General features: G+C 36.2%; 1 protein-coding gene across 2 annotated transcripts in view; it reads right to left on the bottom strand.

Moving 5' to 3' along the window:
- YES1 (YES proto-oncogene 1, Src family tyrosine kinase) overlaps positions 1-22,289 on the bottom strand; it is a 50,059-nt gene that overhangs the window by 5,750 nt on the left and 22,020 nt on the right. For both annotated transcript variants that reach the window (XM_085319339.1, XM_085319340.1), the window contains exons 2-8: positions 11,805-12,077; positions 7,153-7,252; positions 6,061-6,159; positions 3,019-3,122; positions 2,693-2,842; positions 2,324-2,479; positions 1,871-2,050 (exon numbers count right to left, since the gene is read on the bottom strand). In XM_085319339.1, the coding sequence (XP_085175465.1) occupies positions 1,871-2,050; positions 2,324-2,479; positions 2,693-2,842; positions 3,019-3,122; positions 6,061-6,159; positions 7,153-7,252; positions 11,805-12,069 (1,054 nt within the window). In that variant the 5' untranslated portion in view covers positions 12,070-12,077. The remainder of the gene's footprint in view (positions 1-1,870; positions 2,051-2,323; positions 2,480-2,692; positions 2,843-3,018; positions 3,123-6,060; positions 6,160-7,152; positions 7,253-11,804; positions 12,078-22,289) is intronic.

The raw sequence follows: 22,289 nt of genomic DNA, 5'->3' as shown, positions 1-22,289 counted from the left end.
TGGCTGTGTGATTAGTTAGAACAAGTTTTATCCAAACATTTTGGAGTCAGTTTCAGTAATTTAGATAACTGAACATTAATAAAATAGATGGCCACTTGATGCTTATATGGCCGTATGTAAGGATTTTCCAGTATTCCTGGTATCAATGCCCCTTCTATTTGGTCTTTTTTCCAGAATAGTTGTGCAATTAAAGAACAAAACAAAACAAAATCCCTGGATATAAATTAATTTTTTCCTAGTTGTTTTTCTGTCAGCTCTTATTATATACTAGAAAAATGTTTGTGGAATTGTTGCTTTCATTTTGTTGCTTTTTCTTTCTCATAGAGGAAGAAAAGGCATCTTCCATTCTTTAAGATGTATTATCTTCTCCCATTATATAATGCAATTGTGTCCAGAACATCACATTAGTTCTATCTGAAGTGTGTTCCACGGACCTGTGTGCCTTTCAATATAATAATCTTTACATGTGTGGTAAAAATCTGTCTCCAATTAACAATCTTCTCCACAGGTATCAYTAAGGATACAAGAACATGATCTTTTTCTTAAGAGAATGGTAAAGACTGAATAAAGACTAATAACTAATCGAGCTTTCAAAATTACAAAGAGTGTGGTGATTGTGRGGAAAAAAGTCACTATTTTGCAATTTTGCAGTAGAATTTACTGCAGCAGTCATGAATTACAGCTCTCTGATATGTTTTTATTCATTTGCTATATTTTTGCATCAAATGGTATCATTATAAAATATTTTAAAATATATGTTTTTTTGCTCCAGTATTTTTTACTTTTCTGGTAAAATGTAAGCATTTTCTTTCAAATAAAAAACAAACTTGCAATGGCATTTTGAATCTGTAATTTAGATGAGCATGCAATGGCTTCTGTAATTCTTCTGTTTTCGTAAGGTAATATCCCGGTTCCAWTTTTAATCTTTATTTTTTCTTAGATGGAATGGTCAAAAGTCATTGCTTATCCTGACTGCCTTGTCAAAACCTGATTTCTGAATAATGCAAAGTGATTTTGCACGACTGCTGTTAAGATCTGGCACAGAGACTGTCTTGTTCTGTTTAGGAATAAAACCARTACAGAAGGAACTTTACATTTTCTACTCCTTTCTAGCCTTAGAAGAATACTTTTTTTTWWAAAAAAAAAAGTTTGTGGCTGAGCACTGAACATAAACTGTAACTTTCTTGACTTTGGTATTATTTCTTCTTCTTACCAAGACAGTACAAGTTTTCTGTGARGTGAGGAGAAGATTGCATTCTTCAGAAACTGAAATAACTGATCTGAGGATCTGCTTCTTCCTAACACTAATATGCTTACAATGTTTACTTCTACACTTAGCCTAAATCTCTAAATCTCTTTTTCTGGAGGGGCTGGGAAGGGTGAAATGATGTAGACTAAGGGAAGAAGGAAGGGAGGGATGGAAAACAAGAGGGAAAAAAGGAGTCTGGGAAAAGACAAGCTATTTAAAATTTGCAATTACTTTACTAGAGAGAAAACAAACCCAACTGATTCTATGACTATGAACATGACCTGATTACAGGTAGATGTATTCTCATAATGGTATTCCTTGCTACATTATCTAATTTAAATGCAAGTACAGGCAGTAGATACGAGAAAAATGCTCTTGGAAGATTACTAAGGATGAAATAGATGTGCAAAAAAAAAAAAAAAAAAAAAAAAATCACGTCTCCACCTATGCTTTAAATCAGAACTGCTTCAAGTAGGTCAAGTGTTGCTCATTTTAATTTAATCAAAATTACCATTTATACTCCAGTCACTTTAAAGCTAGCATTAATTAAACATTTAATTTGTTGCTAGGACTTTAAATAATCTTTTAAATGTAGTATCTAAAAGCTATTCAGTCACACACCTTTTGTCATGAATTCAGTGACTATATAGATTGGTTCCTCAGAAACAACAGCATACAGTGGAACAAGCTTGTCGTGTCGTAGTTTCTTCATGATCTGCGCCTCCTGCAGGAAAGCTTCTGGCATCATTGTACCAGGTTTTAGTGTCTTGATTGCTACTTTTGTGGTTCCATTCCATGTTCCTAAAGAACCAAATTGTATTTTATTCTCTGCTAGAACATCGAAGAGTTGTTCTTACTAAAACATTTGCTTTCTACTTCTGTTCTGTCAGCTAATAGAATAACTATAAATTAGTAACTATACTGAAAATTAGTTTTAATTTTACACGATTGATAATTACTATTTTTTCCTTTAATTCTTAATCAAAYTATCTTTTCAGACTTTAATACTGATTTATTTAAAATATTATTAAAACAATCATTTAACAAGTGAGAGGTGTTAYATTATGCTCTTACCCATCCACACTTCACCAAAACATCCTTGGCCCAGCTTAACCTCTAGCCTCAAAGATTCTCTAGGAATTTCCCAGGCATCTTTTGCTAGTCCCTGGGTTTGTGGTTTCACAGTTGGACATACAGTTGTCAGCTTATGACACAGCCCATCAGCATGTTCTGGAAAATGGAAAAGYAAGTGTTGTAGTTAAACAGGGATAAAACTGTAATAAAAGGAACTTGGTAATGTTGATGAAAGAGCTATTTAATTTACCGTTTGTCAAAGTCAAAGCCTAATTTTTACAATAGTGAATTAAGAAAAAGAAAAAAAAGCTACCTATGCAGTTTTTCTTCCTCACAGAGCAGTACTTGAACACTGGAATTTAGGCTTACCTCTGTAGTGCTTTACCAGCTTCTGTAGTGATTCAAATTGTGCTCTGGTTGTGATATAGTATCCACCATTATCAAGTTTTCTGATTTTGTAGTGTTTCACATTGTCACCTCTGACCTCATCCCAGTCACGTATGGAAAGGGAGTAAGCACCTAGAAAACAATTTTTTGGTGAAGAACCAAATCTAAAAGTACGTTTAATACATGTCCCCTAATTTTATCACACACATACACAAGTATAGGTATAATGTAATAGACATAAAAATGGCCATTTTATCCAGGAGTAGGGGGAGGTGGGAGAGGAAGGAAATACGAAGAAATTTAAGTACCTTTAGTGGTTTCACTCTCTCTTACTAAGAAAATACCACGCTGGTTCCCAGGATTTAAAAGTAGTCTTTCTGCATCCTTTCTGCCCATCTTACCAAAATACCACCTAGAAAAAGTTAAAGGAAATATCTGTAAATAAAAAATTCCTAAGAGTGGATAATCAGATAAAGAAACAAAGATTTAGAAATCTGAAGCCTTGACTGGACTACTAATATCCAAAAGCAGTTACACATCAACGAAGTTATGACTCCCATATAACTAAAAGATTAAGATGACCTATTTTTATTCTAAAGTTCCAATTTCTACTGCTTTCAAAATCTATGTAAAGATGCCTCTATCTACAAATTACTACATTTTTCTGATAGGTTAACAATAGACATCAACAATATTCACCAGCTAAAGTAACACACTCCCTGTGGTTAAGAAGTTTGTAAGACAGGCTGAATCAGATGATAGTGAAATATTGTTGGTAGCACACTCTAACTACATTTTCTTTTGTAGCTSTTCCCATTTTGTGTTAAAAAGCATTGCTTGATGCCAAGTGGGTGTGCACAAATATTACTGGATCACAGAATCACTCGGGTAGGAAGGGCCTTTAGGAGGTCTCTAGTCCCACCTCCTGCTCCAAACAAGGTCAKCTCTGAGATCAGACCAGGTTGCTCAGGGCTACGTCCAGCTGGTTCCTGACAAACATGCAAGGATGGAAACTGCACAACCTCTCTGGGAAACCTGTGCCCCTGCCTGGCTGTCCTCGTGGTGATTTTTTTYYCCCTCTCCTTACTTCCAGTTGGAATCTCCCTTTTTTTCAGCTTATGTCCATTGTCTCTTGTTCTCCTGCTGTCCACAGCAGCAAAAACAGCATTGTTTTCTGCTGTTCATTTAGAAACTTCCCTTGATAAACACCATTCACTTCTCTTCTGTGCTCTGTGAGTAATGGTCCATCTTTGTAGGCTATTTTGTGCTGTTYCTCTTGCCTAAAATTCTTTCTTTCACAAAAGGAATTTCTTCTCTGCTCCCAAAGCATTCTCATCCTCACAAGCYTTACGTGCAAAGCTCTGTCCTGGGCCAGTGATAACTTTATCGTTCAGGTCCCAGTGAATCTCCAGCCTTTGGAATAACACTTATTTCTAACCATATTTTATTGRGACTGCATGCCTCAGACATCATAAAGTGATACAAAGTATAAAATTTCAAACATTTTAATTTGGGACTGTCATAGCACTGAGCAAACCTGGCATTGTAGGTGTAGGGAGAAGAAAAGCAGTATCAGAAACCACTGCAAAACAGTGATTTTGCGGCAGTAAACATCTTGTGGTGAAAAAAAAAGTAGGTAAGAAGGGTGTGTGATCAGAATGGCCTACATAATCATTTAGGAACATCAAAGTTATTTTTTACATTTTCCTGTGTTTGCAGTTTGACTGTATAAATAGATGTGCAAAGTCAGAATGAGCTATGGGAGTATGTATGTTTAGGACAACTTGAATGTAACCTATAATCTTATTGAACCAAACTTCAACCCCAGTAATTACTTCACATGAAAAAGCCTCTTCCCCAGACTACTATGGCAATTTACAAATTACGTTGTAAAGTGTTATTTTATTTTACTACCTATAAAGTAATAGAAGGGTTTATTTGTCCTTTTTATGAGCATTCAGCATTTATAATATGGCAGCATTCAAAAACCACAGGGATAATGTAGATCCTGTTACAAGTAGTTTGTGATATAAATGCCTTTAGGCTTAGAAAAGACCACTTAAGAAAGAAAATCCTAACAATTTTATGGCTGTATATTGCTTTGCACTTCAGCTGCAGTAACAAAACAAAAATCTAAAAATGCTATCAAAGCCAATGGCTAACAAGTGAACTTTAAAGCAAAAGAACTCTACTCTAAATGCTGTGGTAGCATTTAATAAAATTAGTACTAGTTCTTTAAAATATTCAATTAAAAAAAATTCCTCACTCATTACCTCTTAGGCCTACCTCTAGGTATCACATAAAACCTATGACAAATCCCCCTCCCTGCCTTTTACCAGTATTTAGGAGCAATACTTTCCTTCTAGAAATACTGCATTCTTAGCTAACAAAGAATTATGGTTTCTACTGGTACCACTAGTACAGCTCTAATGACAATATGTCTTTATCACATAGCTTAAGAATCCCTATTTTTTTTGCCTTACAGATCATGGTGTTAAAAATAACTGAAACTCAATGACATTAAGCAACACTGTGACTTTGATGCAATCATTTTTCAAAAGCAAAGAGCCAGGTAAGCGCAGCAGCAACATGCTAAAATCCCAGCTTGAGATTCAGGAAACATCTTGGAAATTGGGCTGTTTTCCCAGAAGTGCAGTAGAAAATAGAAGTGCGTAGACCATGCATCAGGGAATCGCTTATCGGCAGTACCATGCCCTTATACTGAGCAGGAGTTTTACAGTTTCTAGTACAATAAACGCAATTAATCCCTTGAAACAAACACCTCCTGAAATTGCACCCCAACTTGTAATTCTCAGAATAATTCCATGCAAATTTTAAGTGCTCCAGGAACAGATGAATGTAGAATGTGCTGGTACTGCAAGCAATGTAATTTTCTCAATTCAAAGCAGTCCTTAGCAGGCCTCACAATTTTGTACCAAAAAGCTGTTAGATTCATAGCTTAGCAGTAACTGCCCATGCAAATATTTTTTCAGAATGTGAGACTAGATGCTATCAAGGATATAGCTGACCTTGAATTAGAGTTTGCCAAGCAAAAATATATATAAAAACCTGGAGCTGAGAATGCGTGAACTCTTGACTAAACACCACGTATTTTGCTTTAGCCCTACAGACAGCAAGTAGGCATAAAACATTTACGTGAGTATGCACCTCACGCCTATTGATAATTGTATCTTTAACACCACCTAAATAGCATTTTTATCCTTGAGTTAGTAGTAGTATCCTACTTCATTAAAAGTTACATGTAGTGACTTAAGGGAACACTAYCATCATAGGCCTGTAAGTACAGAAAGGATAGTAAGAACAGATTGTCAGGAAACTGAATGTCTTACTCTTCTGCTTGAATGGAGTCTGCAGGAGCTACATAATTGCTTGGGATGTAGCCTGTTTTTCCTGTAGCAATTGATCGTGCTTCCCACCAGTCTCCTTCCCTGCAATGCAACATCAATTATCTCTTCAACCTATAAACAATACATGATTCCCTAACAGCTGTAACATCCTCACATATGAAATGCAGGCCAAAAATTAGGTAACATTTTCTCTTAATTCAAAAGGCATCCAAAATAACATCTGAATTTATTTCTGTTTTTATTGTAAGCTATGTGAGTGGTTCTTGGTGGAATTTTAAATTTTAATTTTCTTTAACATAAAAAGCAGCATTTATCTAGATATGCAAAATATAAATCTGTAACAAGAAGTTTTATGGTGGAACTGTAAACAAACTTCACAGTACTCTAACCTTAACCTGCCTTAGATCATTCTGCCTGTACGTTGACAGTGAGCAACAAAGGAAACAGGAAGTCAGCTAAGAAAACTGGAGAACTGGATGAATGAAAACTACTGCATGTATGAATTAGAACTGTTACACAGCCAAAAGCTGTATGTAAAAAAATTCCAAGTGAACAAATAATTTTCTCTTTAATGGGCTTTCAGAAATCAGATCGTAACACTGTAACATTACTGCAATTAAACTAGAGTATCAAACTGCTGAGATAACCTAGTGTGGATTTAGAAAGGAGGCTGGTAAGACCCACTTCTACTCTGAGTTGTCCTTTTCTGGAGCCAAGGTGCTCAGCTCCTGCATTCCCAGTGCAATTCCTCCCCACAAAAATCTACCTGTAAGAAAGAACCTTCAACAGGCAGAGGTAGTATGCTTTTCCACCTCTGCTGCCCCAAAAGGGACAGTTTAGCCTCATGTAAGGAGCGAATAAAAGGATATAACCCTATTAACAGAGGAGAAGATGACTCAGGGCTTCCCCAAGTTATTGTCTTATCAGTATAACTATTTTAACCCCTTATTTGTTGAGCTCTTATTCAAGTCAAAATAATCCATCTACCCTTCACAGAAAAAGATTTAAAGAAAYGTTGGGCTAGTATTTATGCCCAACAATACCCCAGTGAACTCTGTGAATGAGAAAACTTACGTGTTGTTTATTATCTGGAATCGTTCACCTTTCTTAAATGAAAGGTCATCTGTAGTTCTAGCTTCATAATCATATAAGGCCACAAATACAGTAACACCACCTTAAGAAAAAGGAGGAAAAAAAAAAGCACATGATACAGCAGTAATACTGCAATACTTGTTTTCATAGACTAGTCTTTACATCAACTCATCAATTTTAACTTGGAAGAAAATGAATGCTTTGGGTTCCATCTCCCTGTAGAAGCTGGATCAATAACCAGCTGATTTCTTAAGACAGAGGAAGGCCTTCCAACAGATACCTCTAAAAAAGCGCATTATATCCACACCAGAAGAGGCAGCTAGATACTTCATTGGAAGTATATAAATAATCAGAGAACTTGTACAATGAAATGTGGACAGCACATTAACAGTTAAGCTAATTTATTTTTAATAAATGCAACCCTAGGAGATCCTACAACACCATGGAAGTATCATATTAAACTATCAACTACAGATTTTGTAAAAATAATTTTCTTTTTAAACTTTTTACATATACACACACACACATATATACATATACATACATACATACATATGTAAAAATATAACTAACTGATGTCTTCCCAACTTTCTGGGGCTTCACATCAAAGTCTACTAAAGGAATGAAACTAGGAGTACCCCACATTGGATGAAGACATTTCACTGCTCTAGGACTTATGTTTTGTTAATTCCATGCAGCCTCCCAACTAGTGAAGCAGACCTTTGTCGAGTAGGATCCGTAACTGCATTAGTGTCAAGACCGATATCTAGAGGTATTTCATATAACGAACATTCACACTTAACCAGCTCTYTGGAATTTGCTTCCCCTGCCCCTCTTCTGGGGCGCAGCATGTTGCTGCATGTCCCATGAACAAGACACAAGTGTGAGAGAATGATGGTTAAGAAGGCTCCTGTATTTATCATAGGATAAGCATGCCTTTTAAAGCATCTAGCCTTAAAAGAACTAATCTATAAAACTGGACTAAAGGAGGAGTAGGAGGGAAAAGAGAACAGACTACATGACACGTACAAGACAAAAGTAAATATATACCAGAACTCGAAAAATTTAATAAAAAACTGCTCATGGACAATTCAGAAAGTTTTTCAAGAGCTAGAAAAGGGACCTATAAATTCATTTCCGATTTTGCCCTGCTGAGGTAGTGTGATCTCAGGAAGACTCTAAATCAAATCAAAATTTTTAARTGACCTGGAACTTTTCTGTCAGAAAGTATCCATAGTAAAATATAACATTAGAAGTAGAAAGTATCCACTGCATTATGTATTCTCCCTTTCTGATCATTTTCTGTCATGTTAATTTTAACATCTAAAAATAGAGGACAACCTACAGAAATATATTATTTCTTAAAATAATTTATCACTTAAAAATTTTGATTTGATTTAGAGTCTTCCTGAGATCACACTACCTCAGCAGGGCAAAACYGGAAATGATTTTACAGTTCCCCTAGCAAAATCAGAGCAAGAAAAATCCCCATAAGAGGTTAGAGTAGGTGGATTTTTTTAATGTGTGATTTACATATCAAAAACAAGTTAGAATATCTCCCAGAAGTTAACATCTAATCTAAGTTAAAAATTAACACAGTTCTACAGTTTTTCCTGTGTGTTACTGCATTATTATTTTGATGATGTAAGACGCTGCATACAGAAAAAAACTGAGATAATACACCATATTCACACAAACAGAAACTGATGTTAAGGAAACAAACCATCTCCACAGAACTCTTCAGCACACGAACAAAATCAATACTCTGAATTCACAGTATTACTTGCACATAAAGCAAATAGGAGACTCCACTTGAGAATAAACTGTGCTACATCTAGAAAGATACTAATTCTTCTCTAAACAGCATTACACTAGTAAAGAAAATGAAACAATGGATTTAAATATAACCCATACAGTAAGAGATATTATTTGTATACTTTGAATTATTTAAGAGACCCCAAAAGGCTAGTACATAATCCTTGTAAAGTTTTGATTTCAACACTTCAGCTAACAAAATCTCTTTTTATTCTCAGAAACGTAATTTATTTCTCAGTAAAGTAATAAAAAGACTTCAGGACAACAGCATCAACACAGAGTATTTCAAACAGACACATCTCAAATGTTTTTCAAAGGCTGTCACCRCTGTCATCTTTGTGGATCACTCCACGGTAATCTAGTTTTTAAAGATGTTTATGGACCTACCATTTCACTTAAAGRGTATCCTTTGTTTAGGGCATAATTTTCTTCTATTCTAGAAGCGGTTTTGGAGAGAGGAGCAAGCTTTCTTGCTCAGCATGAAGATTACCGAACACTAGTGTTTACAGAGTTTCATTGAAGRGAAAAATGATGGTCACTTCTGTTTTCATTTTCAATAATGAATTCAAAGTGTTTAATGACTAAAAATGTATAACAGAGGAGCAATGTGTCTTATATAGATTTTCCCTCTTTTTTTCTGCTCTAAGGGAATAAAAGACAGCCTAGCTCTCCTCAGCCTTACAGCTACAGGCTACAGTGACAACCATATCATCCTTTTATCAGGCATTGCTAATGGACTGGTTTAAGTACTACTAACATTTATGTTCTTCTGTTTGACAAGCCCATTTATTCTCTCTTTTCCTAAGCAAAAGGCCACAGAACAGGATCCAGTATTTTATTCGTCACAGTTACAGAAAGCTTATCTCTGCACAAAGATAGCTGTGCTGTGCATGATGCCTCTGTAAACAAATCACCCATTGAGACTTACTCTAGTTCATAATAGGACAAGAACAGGCAAGTCTAAAAAACCCAGTTCACTGTCCTGAGCTGTATGATATCTACCTGCAGCTTTGATTACTGTTACAGCCAGAGCCTCATTCTATTCATTCAAAAAAMCCCAGACAACTTGGATTTAAAAACTGGAACTGAATTTACCAAGTAATTGCTAGTGGGTTTTTTTTTTTTGGGGGGGGGGGAGAGGAAGAGAAAAGGCGGCAAAAAAGGTATGTGGGTTTCTGTGTGGGTGGGCTGGTTTTACAAAATGAAAAATGATTACATAGGCAGTATCATTTTTACCTCATCACAAAATGATGGGGACATTCACCCCCATCAGCCTGCCTGAGGATACCTGAATCTACACTGGTGAAGTTCAAGACTATCCTTCCAAAAAAATTCTCTCCTGTTGATTCTGGTCCAAGATATATAACACGCTTAACTACTAGCTGGCACACGGACAGGCAAGAGAACATCCTTCCCGGTCTCTGCAGCAAAGGATTTATGGTATTTTTGAGGCAACATTCCTGATGTCTCGTGATGCTCAGAAGTGCTTGCACATGCTGCAGGAGATTCTGATGTAAACAAAGAATCAGATCTAGTACAAAGACATGCACAGAGGTTCTTGGTGGAGAGGAAGGCTTCTTTAATCATACCAAAGTTTACTTACTGGGCTAATGAACAAAAAGAAATGCTGCCATTATTTCATTCCTGCATAAGCTAATCCAAAACTGGGATTCAGTGCTGGCTCAGAAATTGAGACAAGAYAGTTACTCATTTTAATTATTTGGTTTTTAATGTATTCTTATAACAGGGAAAGGAGGTGATCTTTATCTGACAATTTATATTTGGTTTCCTGAATTGCTTAATGTCAAGGCCACCAGGGTTTTCATGGGTCTCAAATTTCTTGTGTTTAAAAGCTTTTAAATGCCACAATAACTGAGCAAACATTTAAGCACTGTAATTGTGCTAACATTAGAATTTTGTGGGAAAACTAGAAATAGCCTAACAAAGAATTATTTGTGGTAGTTTGTAAAGTGTCTGTGAAAAGTTTCTAGAATAAATTACTCCTTCCTCTCAAAAAAAAAAAAAAAAAGTAGTGAAACTAAGTTAACACACAGAAAAGCTCACCTATTGAGATTAGCCATGAGCACAAAATCAAGTTTTTTAATTTAAGTTTTAAGATGCTGATATAAAGGGGGAGAGGGCTTACACCATCAAACACGTACATTGCTTTAAAATGCTGTACCTCCAGAGACTAAGTTGGGAAAGTCTCTGCATCTTGCAATGTTTTACATTTTAACATTTTCAGCTTTAGTTTTCATATAACCTTGAACATGATTTCTGCTTTTTCATTTCATACATTTCGTTCATAGAGTACTCAGCATACACTGCATATCCTTATTACTTTTATAAATGCACAGATTTAATGCTGCACTAATGTATGTAACTAATAGATAATCAAGTAAGTCTGAAAATTAGTTTCAATTAAAGTATCAATTTCATGAAATTTGAAATCCTTTTCATTTTGCATTTCTCTTCTAAATTTTAAAGTCATTACTCCATGTGTGTTTCTAAAAGCTTAGAATTTCTAACATGGTTTTATCATCTATTCCCATTACTGCCTTTAACATACGTTACATTTCTCTGTGCTCTGATCTTAACAACCTCCCGCCAAACACATAAAAACCCAAACAAAAAAAAACAGATATAGAACACCTAATTCCTCCAACAGTGGAATTATTATCTGAGTAGTAAAGACACTGAAAATCGTAAATCCCTAAAGAGTGTGTTTTATTTCTGGATAGCAACTGGTAATAGTACTTCTTGAAGATGAATGTCAATCTTACAGGTAAGTTTAGAAAAGAAAACTATATAACACGCACCCGTTAAAGTACTAGGATATGGACTTGGCACAGTTGAAAATGAAGATGATGCACCTCCAAAGGGAGTCATTCCCGAGGGTCCTCCAAAAGGAGTCATGGAATGACTATTAAAATTAACTGCTGATCCCTTTATTGCCGGTGATTGTGTTGCTTGGCTTGAGTCTGATCCATAATGGCTGACATGGGAACTAACTTGCTCTGGAGTATTATCAGTTCTGTATTTCATGGCTGGACCTTTGTCTTCTTTGCTTTTAATGCACCCCATGGCTGCTTCTGTTAAAGTAAGAGGGAAAAAATGAGTTCATCTCTATGTTGCATCTTCTGATAGACAACACAGAAGATTCACGAAAAGTTCTTGTAAATACTGATTTATTACTGTTAAAAAAAAAATAAAAGCAATAAAAATGACAATACCCCCAGCAACTGCTACTACAWGCAGATTACACATTCTGGTGAAAAACTGTTCTTGAAGAAAATCTAAAGCATTCACAGACTAGAGAGAACAATTATTTTCCCCTATAAGAACACACATTGGCAGCACATTTAGATTATTCTTCATCCCAATTCCTCAGTGGACTGCACATGGTAAAAAGAAAAGAGTCGCACAGACAACAGGCAAGGAAAGCACCAGGAACACTGAAGACTTGTATAGCAAGGGAGAATGGAAAGATCAGGAGTTTTCAGCAGAGGTGACAAATGTAGAGTAATATAAACAATTATACAAGAAATTCCTATTTTCCTTTTTAAGCACCTCTGCAACGAGGTTCTGATCTGTTGCTTGTATTACAGCTAAGGATARCTTTAAAGAAACAGAAAGGTTTTTGTTTGTTTCCCCCCACCAAATAAAGCTCACAAATGAACCTGTAATATTCACTGCCATGAGGCAGGACTAACTAAACTCACGGGTCTAAATAGAATAATCAGAAAAAAAATTTGTAAGAGTAACTGCAACATCTATAGTACTTTAGCAATGGAACTACACCCTGACAGGTGACAATTTTCTAGCCTTAACTGCCCAAGACTGCCATGAACTTCTGCTACAGGCAGACTATTCCTGTGGGAATAGCTGTTGGCTGTGGGGATAGCTGTTACCTGGTGRTAGTCATCAGAGAGGAGACATGCCACAAACAATTTACTGCTGCTTAAGAAGTCCCATCTGTCATCTGTCAGATGGTGACAATTGATAGTAGGCATCTTCTGACTTATCCCCTCTGGGACACAAGTCAGGGAGGAAACAGGAGTCCATACTAGATGCAATACTAMTCTGACAAGAAAAATCCCAAGCTCCTGAAAAATAAATCTACTTTAACTTCAAAATTAGGAATTTCCATAGAAAGAAAAAATAATGTGGAACAGCTGATTTCCTAAGTCATTTTTTTTAAACAGAAACAGCAGCAATTTGAATGCATTAAAAAATTTTTTTTGGTAACTGCAATGACAATTTCACAGATTCTTTAACTAACATCGTAGATCAAACAATTAGGAAAAGTTTCCCATTATCTGTCCAATTATTTTTATTTTCCATTTCAATTCTCTCTTACCTTGTTGGCTACCAGACACAGGCATCCAGAATAAAATAAATCTTACTAAACAAATACTAATATACTCACACATGGACAAAACATAGTTCTTACTCTAAAACTGTCTTCTGATTTCCTCTATATAACTAACCATTACAATATTAAAGATACCATAATTTCCTCAAGAACTGTGAATGTGAGTTTCTGGAAAGCATGACCATAGATGACCTTATTAAATTTATTGACCATAAAGTTAAGAATATTCACCCTGCCACTGCAGTCCCTATTAGTGTAAAGGGCTATAGATGATTGCTGGTGCAGAAACGAGCAGCCATGAAGACAAATAACCGCATTTTTACACATCTTGCCTATGAGTTTTACAGGGAAGAATTAGGAATAATCACAGGAGCACAGCTTACCTCATCTTCTGCTTCTGATATTGCCAATATTAATTGTGCACGAATGTTAATAGAGCAACTGAGCCTCAAATACATAAATGAAGAATTTAACATATCTAAATACCCTACAAAAGAAGTCTTATAATCTACAGTAGAAAAGCTAATTATTAATTCACGATACAGGTGAACCATGCAACAAAACACATAAAGTAGCTTTAAAAGGCACAAACATTTGTATAATTAAGCATCGATCACAGACAATTTTCCCTCCCCCCCCACCATTTCTGACATTTGGTTAACGTGTAACAGGCTGATAAGGCTCCGAGATTACAGAAGACGGAAGCAAATCTACCAGTCCCGGTGATACTGCGGGATTCWGCCCGCGGAACTGCTCCTGCAGCCAAATGGACAGTGTCCATGCTACCACCTGCTGCCATACAACTAGCGCAACGCAGAGGCGCTCACACACTTTAGTATGTTTAGTAGCAAGTATTACCATCGGTTTACTTTAACCAAAGACAAGCAGTGACTCAAAATATGAATTCATTTTAGAGAAATACAATCAACAGTCTCTTTCCCTTGCTTCTCTGCTCCCACCCACTTCATTGTTAATGTAATCTTCTTCCAGGGGTTAGAGAGATTAACAACAGAGATTCAATCAGCACTTCCAAGACAAAGAAATAAACAGACCAAGATCTAAAAGCTCTACTTTGAGTGCATACTGACAAAAAAAAAAATTGGGTAAGCAAAACACTGCTTTTAAAAGTCAAAAACAGAGATGGAAAATTCCTACAAAATACTGTGCATGCTTTCACAAGGAGGGAGCAGAGGAATGAGAGCAGAGATGACAGACACAAACAGTGAGTAGTACAAAAGGGAAAAATGATTGCACAGAAAAGAAAGAAAAGAAAGATTTATTAGGGTTTAGTCTTGCAATATATCACTGGATAAAGCAGCCTCCTGCCCACAGACACTAAGCAGCTAGTATACAGTGTCAGATTTAGCTGTTCTAATACTTTGTTATTAAAAATTTATGTTATTGAAAAAGCTAACARCTAGTTTTATGCCCCTTTCTCTTACCAGTACCAAAATATTAAGGAATATATTTCTGTGGTAAAGCTCATAACACACTTTCTGAAGCATGGAACTCTTTTCAGAGGCAGAGATAGAGATGAGAACTTTTTGTTTGCTCTGCAAAAGTTCATCTATTCAAAGAACTGCTGGCCCAGGATAAGTTATTCACAAACCACTGTTCCACTCCCATTAGTTAAATCATTATTTTAGCTCAGTCTGCTGTCTGAAACAAACTAGCTGAATAACTTAGAGTATCTTGTTCCTTCTTTGAAATGAATACTCTTCTGTTTGTTCTGATTACTGTGCAAATGTGTCTGGTGGGCGGGTTAGAAGTCAGCTTGCTGGAGGTCTATCAGGAAACTGTTCTGAGAGGCATGGATGAAAAGCACAGATGTCTTGTTCTGCCTTCTAGATTAAAGCAACCCAATATTAGAACATTTTCAAGAACAAGGAGCAGCTAAAATGATTACTGGAAGGACAGCTGAAGGGTAGCAGGTAGATGCCCCCAAAAAATCAACAGAAGAAAGAGTACTCTAGGAGGCAGCCACCAGGTAAGAGTTTAGTGACCTAACTKAACTCTGGCCTTTGGATGGCTTTTCCAAAAGGCCCACATCCAATGTGATTCAGCACTCTACAGAGACCTCAGACAATGCAGAAGGCCCCCTAAACCCTCTGCCGAATTGAGGGCTCCAACGAAGTCAGTGCTGGTATCTTTTCTTTCCCGTTTCAGTTTTATAGCAGAGTATCATGAGGAAAAATGTTGCTCAACAATGATCTAAAAGTATGGCTGGTAAGCTCTTTGCTATTTTTTTCCTGCTTTTGTTTCTGAAAAGATGTTCTGCCAGTCTGAGAAATATGATTTTTTTTTACTCAAGATCTATTATATTTTAAGATACTGAGCAACTCTTTACTAGGAGTGTTGGTGGCCTCCTCTATTCAGTGCCGAGGGACAGATGTTGGAAGGGACCTCTCGTCCAGCAAATGCCAATGTACCATTAATGGTACAAGTTGTTATCTGCTGTTTTTCTGGAAAACAAGGATCTCCAAGTATATCAAGAAAGTTCTACTGAAATGAAGGAATATGCTAGAGGTTTCTCGAAAGAGGTGATTTTAATTCAGTCTTTTACAGCTAGCATTCTTAAAGAAAAAGCAGTCTGCTGATACCTCAAAAAAGATGAAAGTATTTATTTTTCCCATAAAGGGGATTCTACATAGCGGCATCAAGATTCTGAGGGCCAGAGGTTAACCTCTGAAATCCGTAAGAGCAGAAGCTGCAAGAGCCTCATGCTTGTTTCACTTCTGTAACATATTTGGTAACAAAAATCGATCACTACAAAAATCAAGTAGAATGAGGAGTTTCTTCTTGGGGCCAGCTGGAGGTGTTCTCTTCATCTCTCACTTCTGCTGTGATTCATCATGTCCTCAGATGCCCTCTGGAGACCTCATCAAAATGTACGGTAGTGACAGCCTCACGGAACAAAAGACATCCTAAAGAATTTTCTATTTTCAACCTCTAGATTAACTACTAAACTATATAAAAACTAAATGCAATAGGCAGGAGAAGGGAAAAGTTAATAAAGAGGAGAAAACACATTCCTCCTCTCCTTTCAATTATTGAAAGTGTTTATACAGCCAAAAAGAGCTCGATTCAATTTTCCTCTATGAAGAGTCAAACGAACAGTGAGCAGTCAATTTTTTCTTGAGAAGAAGAAACAAAGACTGCAAATATCCTACCACATGAAAAAACAAACTATGCTACATAAAAAAAACCCAAAACAGACAAAAAACAACAACAACAACAAAAAACAAAGAATGCTCTTGGAGGTTTACCAATTGCTAATGAAAAGACAATAAAAAGAAATTTCCACTGCTAATCTACCTTTACTTCTCAGTGCTGGGGGGGGGGGGGGGGGGGGGGGGGGGGGGGGGAAGTGCAAGGAAAGAAGCATTTCAGTTTGCAAATGTGAAACTAAATGCTTTACAAAAAGGTCCACTGACATTTCAACCACAGTCATGTTTTACAGTTATTAAAATTTCATGCAGTAATGAAGACAGGATATTTTGCAGAAAGTTCACTAATGGATCCATTAGCTAACAGCTGACTATTTGCTTAAACAAGTGCAGAGCTGATTCTGTATGTCACTGGAGACATGCAATCTATACTTGCTTTTTGTACAGCTAGGCAAACAATGCAAAGCATCTGTCAAACAGGTGGTTTCGGACAGTAGTATTTAAAAGTCATTTATTAGAAGTCACATAGACTGCAAGAGGGGAAGAAACAAAGATAACCAGAATGAGACTAACATCTTTTTTGCCACTACTATGATATCCAACTAATTCTGTTCATCTTTTTTTTTAAAAAAGTCAATACTTTGATAAGAAAATTGTTTTCTATATACAAAGTGATYCACCATGTGCACGAAGGAAAATATACTGAAGAATGAGCAAGAGYGGTCTGCATTCTTTATGCAATATACACAATTTTTACTGCCATGAATTAGTTTGCTTATTTTACTAAAAACAACTCATGAAATTTCAAAGAATGCTGTTCTATTGGATTCAGTCTTTACAATTAGCAACAGCACTAGCATAATGAGACCTCAGAGTCTATTGTCATGCATTTGAAGTGCAAATGACAATGACTTTGTAATTAGTGATGAAATAAGGTGCAAAAAGTGAAGATAGAGAAGCATAAAAAAAAAGACACTGCAGCAAGGATTTAGGTTATTAGAATTTCAAAGTTTAGTATTCACTTAAGTGTGGTTTACCTAGAAAAATAATTAAAAAACAGCACTATTAGACTTCGTTTATTCATACACTAAAATACATTTAACAGTCAAGAGACATCCTCCTTTATCACTGACTAACACMATTTGAAAGTTTTGATCCTAATGTTTCTACAGACCAAATCCTGCTTTCAACATGACTGTCCAAACATATTCAAGGAGCAAGTCTGTGGCTGCTATGGTAATGCTTTTGATTTCATAGAAGCAGAACAAAATCCAGCTTGGCTGCTAATAATGCTACAGCTAGCAAAAATAGTATAGCAAACAGGGCATCACACAGAGAGAAAAAACCTGCAAAATTTTGTATTTGAAATACCTTTGAAAGAGTTAAAAGCTTATTACATCTATTGTTCTAGCTCCTGCTTTCTAAAGAAATCAGATTTAAAATTTGCATTAATTTAATTATTGAAGGTGACTGATCCTTCTACTGCAGAAGCCAATTACCTGGCTGACAAGATTACTAGAATGAATGTACACTGAAGGAATGCTGGATCTTGCAACACAACCTGGAAAATTAGCATAAGTTGAAATTGCATAAGAAAGAGTAAGGTCCTTCAGCCTTTCATGTCCTTCTGTGATTTCTTAACATTTTTTAGAATGGAAGACAAGAAGGTGGATGACAGAAGTGTACTTCTGAGCCTTGAATAGGTTAGGCATGGAAGCCTTACTCAGCTGTATCAGACTTTGGACATAATACCTATGAAGGAGACTGAAGATTTCCAGTTCTCCAACTTGAATCTTCTCAGGCAAAGACTCCTCTCTTGAAGAAACACCTACTGTTTTTTTTACTGAAGCTCTAGAAGGTRGAAGATAGGACCAACTCCAGCAGGTACTACAACCCTCACATACTAGTCAACAACAGGCCCTGCCATCYGACTGGAAGCTCCCACTGGATGTTCCATTCTGGATCCAGACAAAAAAGAAAAATTAACTACTGCAACACTAACTCTCAACAAACAATGTAGAATTAAGAATTAGCAATAAGACGAAGTCAAGAGAGAGGTGAGCACTCTGTTTTCCTTCTCAGTCACACTCTTTTGCCTACGACCAAATATACAGATCTCCTCCTACTCATGGTATACTTGGACAGCTCTCTTTTCTTCCAGTTTAAAGGCAAGCAAGTGCCACAGGAGCATACTGGAGAAAAAGATTGTGTTATGGATGGCACATGATCTGCTCTGCAAAGTATATGCTATTATTGCTTGTAAAATTGTATTGTAAGCACAGTTTTGCCTACACTATCTCAAATACATTGCACGTTCCTTTGATCAGATCCTGTATGCAAACACGGCAACGAAGTGTGTCTTTTCCAATCAAACAAAACAATATTCAGGAAAGACAGACTGGAGGTGGAAGCAAGCATATTTTCATTAAATACCAGTCTGGTACACCTCTCTCCTAACCAGAAAGACATACCTAGCTCAGTATCCTGTCTTCAACAGTCACCTTAGACTCCAACCAGGAGCTCYTGCTTAACCGTGGGCCTGGGCTAGGGTTTTGACAACAAATAAAGTTGGCTTTTTGTAGAAACAGTGACCAGCAGCAGATGGCTATGAAGAACACAAGGGCAGGGCAAGCACAGACTGAAACTTTCCAAACCTTCAGAGATTATCAGGGCAAGAATTCCAAAGCCAGACAGACCCTAAGGTATGACCTACATGGAAAAAGTCCTACAGGTAAAAACTGATTTATGAATTTAAGCTAATGCAGTTATGTTGCTCTAACAGTTGCACAGGTATTTCCTTCTAGTGTGAGTATGCCTTCACTGGAATTATTTTATGTTGCTTGGTTTAAACTAGATTAACCATACTGAAGAAAAGGTATTAATATAACTACATAGATATAAACAGCATAATTTTCTGTTCTCCTATGGGTTTCTGAAACCCCTAGGAGATGTGTCACAGCCAAGACCTAGACTGAGATCTTCCAAGCATGACTGTAGCRGCCTGACTAAAAGTACGGCTTCATCTTTGCATTCCCGTTGCTACCATGAGCAGTCTCCACCACCTACTTTGAGCCAGGTAACAAAAGACAGGAAAGCAAGCAGATGCTGGGAGGAGGGGGGTAACATTCCCCCCATTCTCCCTTATCCCTCCACACCCCCCGAAAACCTGCACTAGACCCAGAGCCTGCATGTGGGTACCTGACTCCCAGTCAGAGGGAGCTGCTTCTACCTTTTGGGGTACAGTGGAGAAAGTCTATCAGATTTAAATGTTTAAGCTTAGATATTAAAACCCAAATAACTGCTAAATAGAACTTTGATTTTAAGACCATTCATGTTTTCACGGTCAATTCTAGATTTTCAGTCAAGTCAGCTTATTTCTTGTATTCAGAAAGAGTGAAAAATAATTTGTGCTTTTTTGTACACAAACCAAAAACCTGCCAAAAAACCTACAGCAGATCACTTAAAATAATTACGTAACACCGACAGGTTAATTTTCTTCATCCCAACACTCAAGATTGTAAGGGAGAGATTAACTAAAATATCAGAATTGCAAAAGCAATCTTATGTGCTCAAATATGTAATAAATATACACAAGGCCATTTTTAAACATTCAGAGTTATGATGTCTAGCCTCACAATTTCAAGCCTTTACCACACAAAGAAGTTTTCTCCAACAAGAAAAGATACCACAGGCAAAAATACCCAGTATATTGTCTAGATAGGATTATYGCTGCCCCATTGTCTACAATATTTAAGTGCACAATAAATAAATGCAAGTAGAAAAGGATAATTCAATTATTTTTTCACTTAAGGTAGTAGCAGTTCATACTTACTAATCTGCAAGTGGTTAGAATTATCTAAAAAATTGAAAGCCTGATGTATACAAAAAGCAAGGCCAAAAGATTGTTTCAGATTACAATAACATGCATGTCATAACTTGTCAAAGCTATCTAGTCTATTTTGGACAGGATTTATGACCTGACTTATAAATAGAAAGATTTTGTTTTCTCTGAACCCTATTTGGACAAGAACAAAAAGTATGTCTGCTACTACAGAATATTTTTATACCTTCAGTTTTAAACCATTCTATTCAATTTTTTTTCCCCTGAAAAAGATGTCCCCAATGGTTATTTGAAAAGTTACTTTTCAACAGTTTAAATAATTATTCAGTTTTCTCGCTCCCATAGCAGGAAGCAGGAAGACTGCTTTCCCRAAGGATGCCTCTGTTAAAGCAAATGGAAATTAATATGGCAGAACAATTTACAGCATTTTTTGTTCTGAATGAAAGTTGCACAAAATTTAAGTACTATTTTTTCCCAAAGTCCAAGAATTAACTACACATAAAATATGGACTATAAAATTTGYAAGCTCACAGACGTTTAGAGATCCTGAATTCTGTTCCTAACTCCAAATTCATACAAATCCACAGAACTTTTATGCAGTAGAGTCTCCTCAACTGGGTCATATGGCTGAAGTGGCAATTTATTTTAGGAGAACAAAATAGAATAACCCAGTATCTGCGAGATTTACTTCAGTTATAGCTTCGTTTAGTCTCTGTCCGTCAGCTTAAAATATAAAGGAAATAAATAGTTAAAGCAACTTAAAAGGTGAACCAAAAAAGACCCTATGTTAAATGTTTGCCACATCTACTCAAATTATATCACAAGCACACTGCTAGGAGATCACCTGAAACTTGAATTTAATTAATTTGGTGTGTTTGACACAAAGTTACTTGGCATTTGCACACACCTGCTTTGCAGASACAAGTTTTCACAGCTAGTTCGCCATGTCACTCTAAGAACATTTCCCTATATGCTCAAGCTATTTTTTYCTAGCATAATTGACATGATTAGTATATTAACAAAAATCAGTAATTAAAGTATTTAAATCCAATTACTGATAAAATAATTCATTTATTCATGCCACAATTCATTTATTCAAAGGCCTCATCCCCAGATATCCCTAAGCAATTAGTTCTTCTCAGGACAACAGAAATTTCAGGAAGCCAGCTGGAAAATATTAATCTTTTTTACTAAAACAAGAAGTAAAAGTATGTATAAACAATTACAACCACACAAATACACTGTTCTTCACGAYTCAATAGCTTTTTTTCTTTGTTCATAAAACAAGTGAAAAGTACAATTAAATTATAAAGAAATTCAAAATTTAACAAAAAGTGTAAGATGACACCTGCTAAATAATACCCTTACTCAATAGGAAGAACTGGATTATAYTTTAACTAAACAAGAATTATTATTCCTAATTGCTATCATTACTTTACTGTTACATTGCTTTCTATACCGATAGAGTTATAATAGCKCATTCATAGACAAGACCACCAGAGGAAATTATCATAATTAGCTAGTCAGGCTTATTGTACAGATGCCACAAGACTTCTCTAAATTAATTTATCTTTTTATGCTTCTGAAAGTAGATACGTGCTCAAATTCATTCACTTTAAAATCAACTGCTGTGGAAAGTACACCTGCACTGGACAAGTCCTAAATTTTAAACATTGTACCCCTAAAAATAAATGCCTCAAGTCTCATTTGAATTTAGTTCTAACATTCAGCCAACAATCTTGCTATATCTTTGCCTTAGGTCAAGGAGTCCCCCTATTACTATCAAGTTTCTATTCCCTTTATAAGCATGTAGAGCACATCTCTCTTTAACCTTCCTTTTGATAAGACTTACTAGACCCCAGTCACGCATCAATCTTATCTTCTCTAAATCCCCTCAGGTCTTCCAGTGTCTCCCTGGTCC

Source organism: Rhea americana, unplaced genomic scaffold (assembly GCF_003343005.1).
Source record: "Rhea americana isolate MKP2758 unplaced genomic scaffold, rheAme1 scaffold_58, whole genome shotgun sequence".
NCBI lineage: Eukaryota > Metazoa > Chordata > Aves > Rheiformes > Rheidae > Rhea > Rhea americana.
The sequence above is the reverse complement of the archived record's forward strand: the minus strand, read 5'-3'. Positions and strand labels throughout refer to the sequence as shown.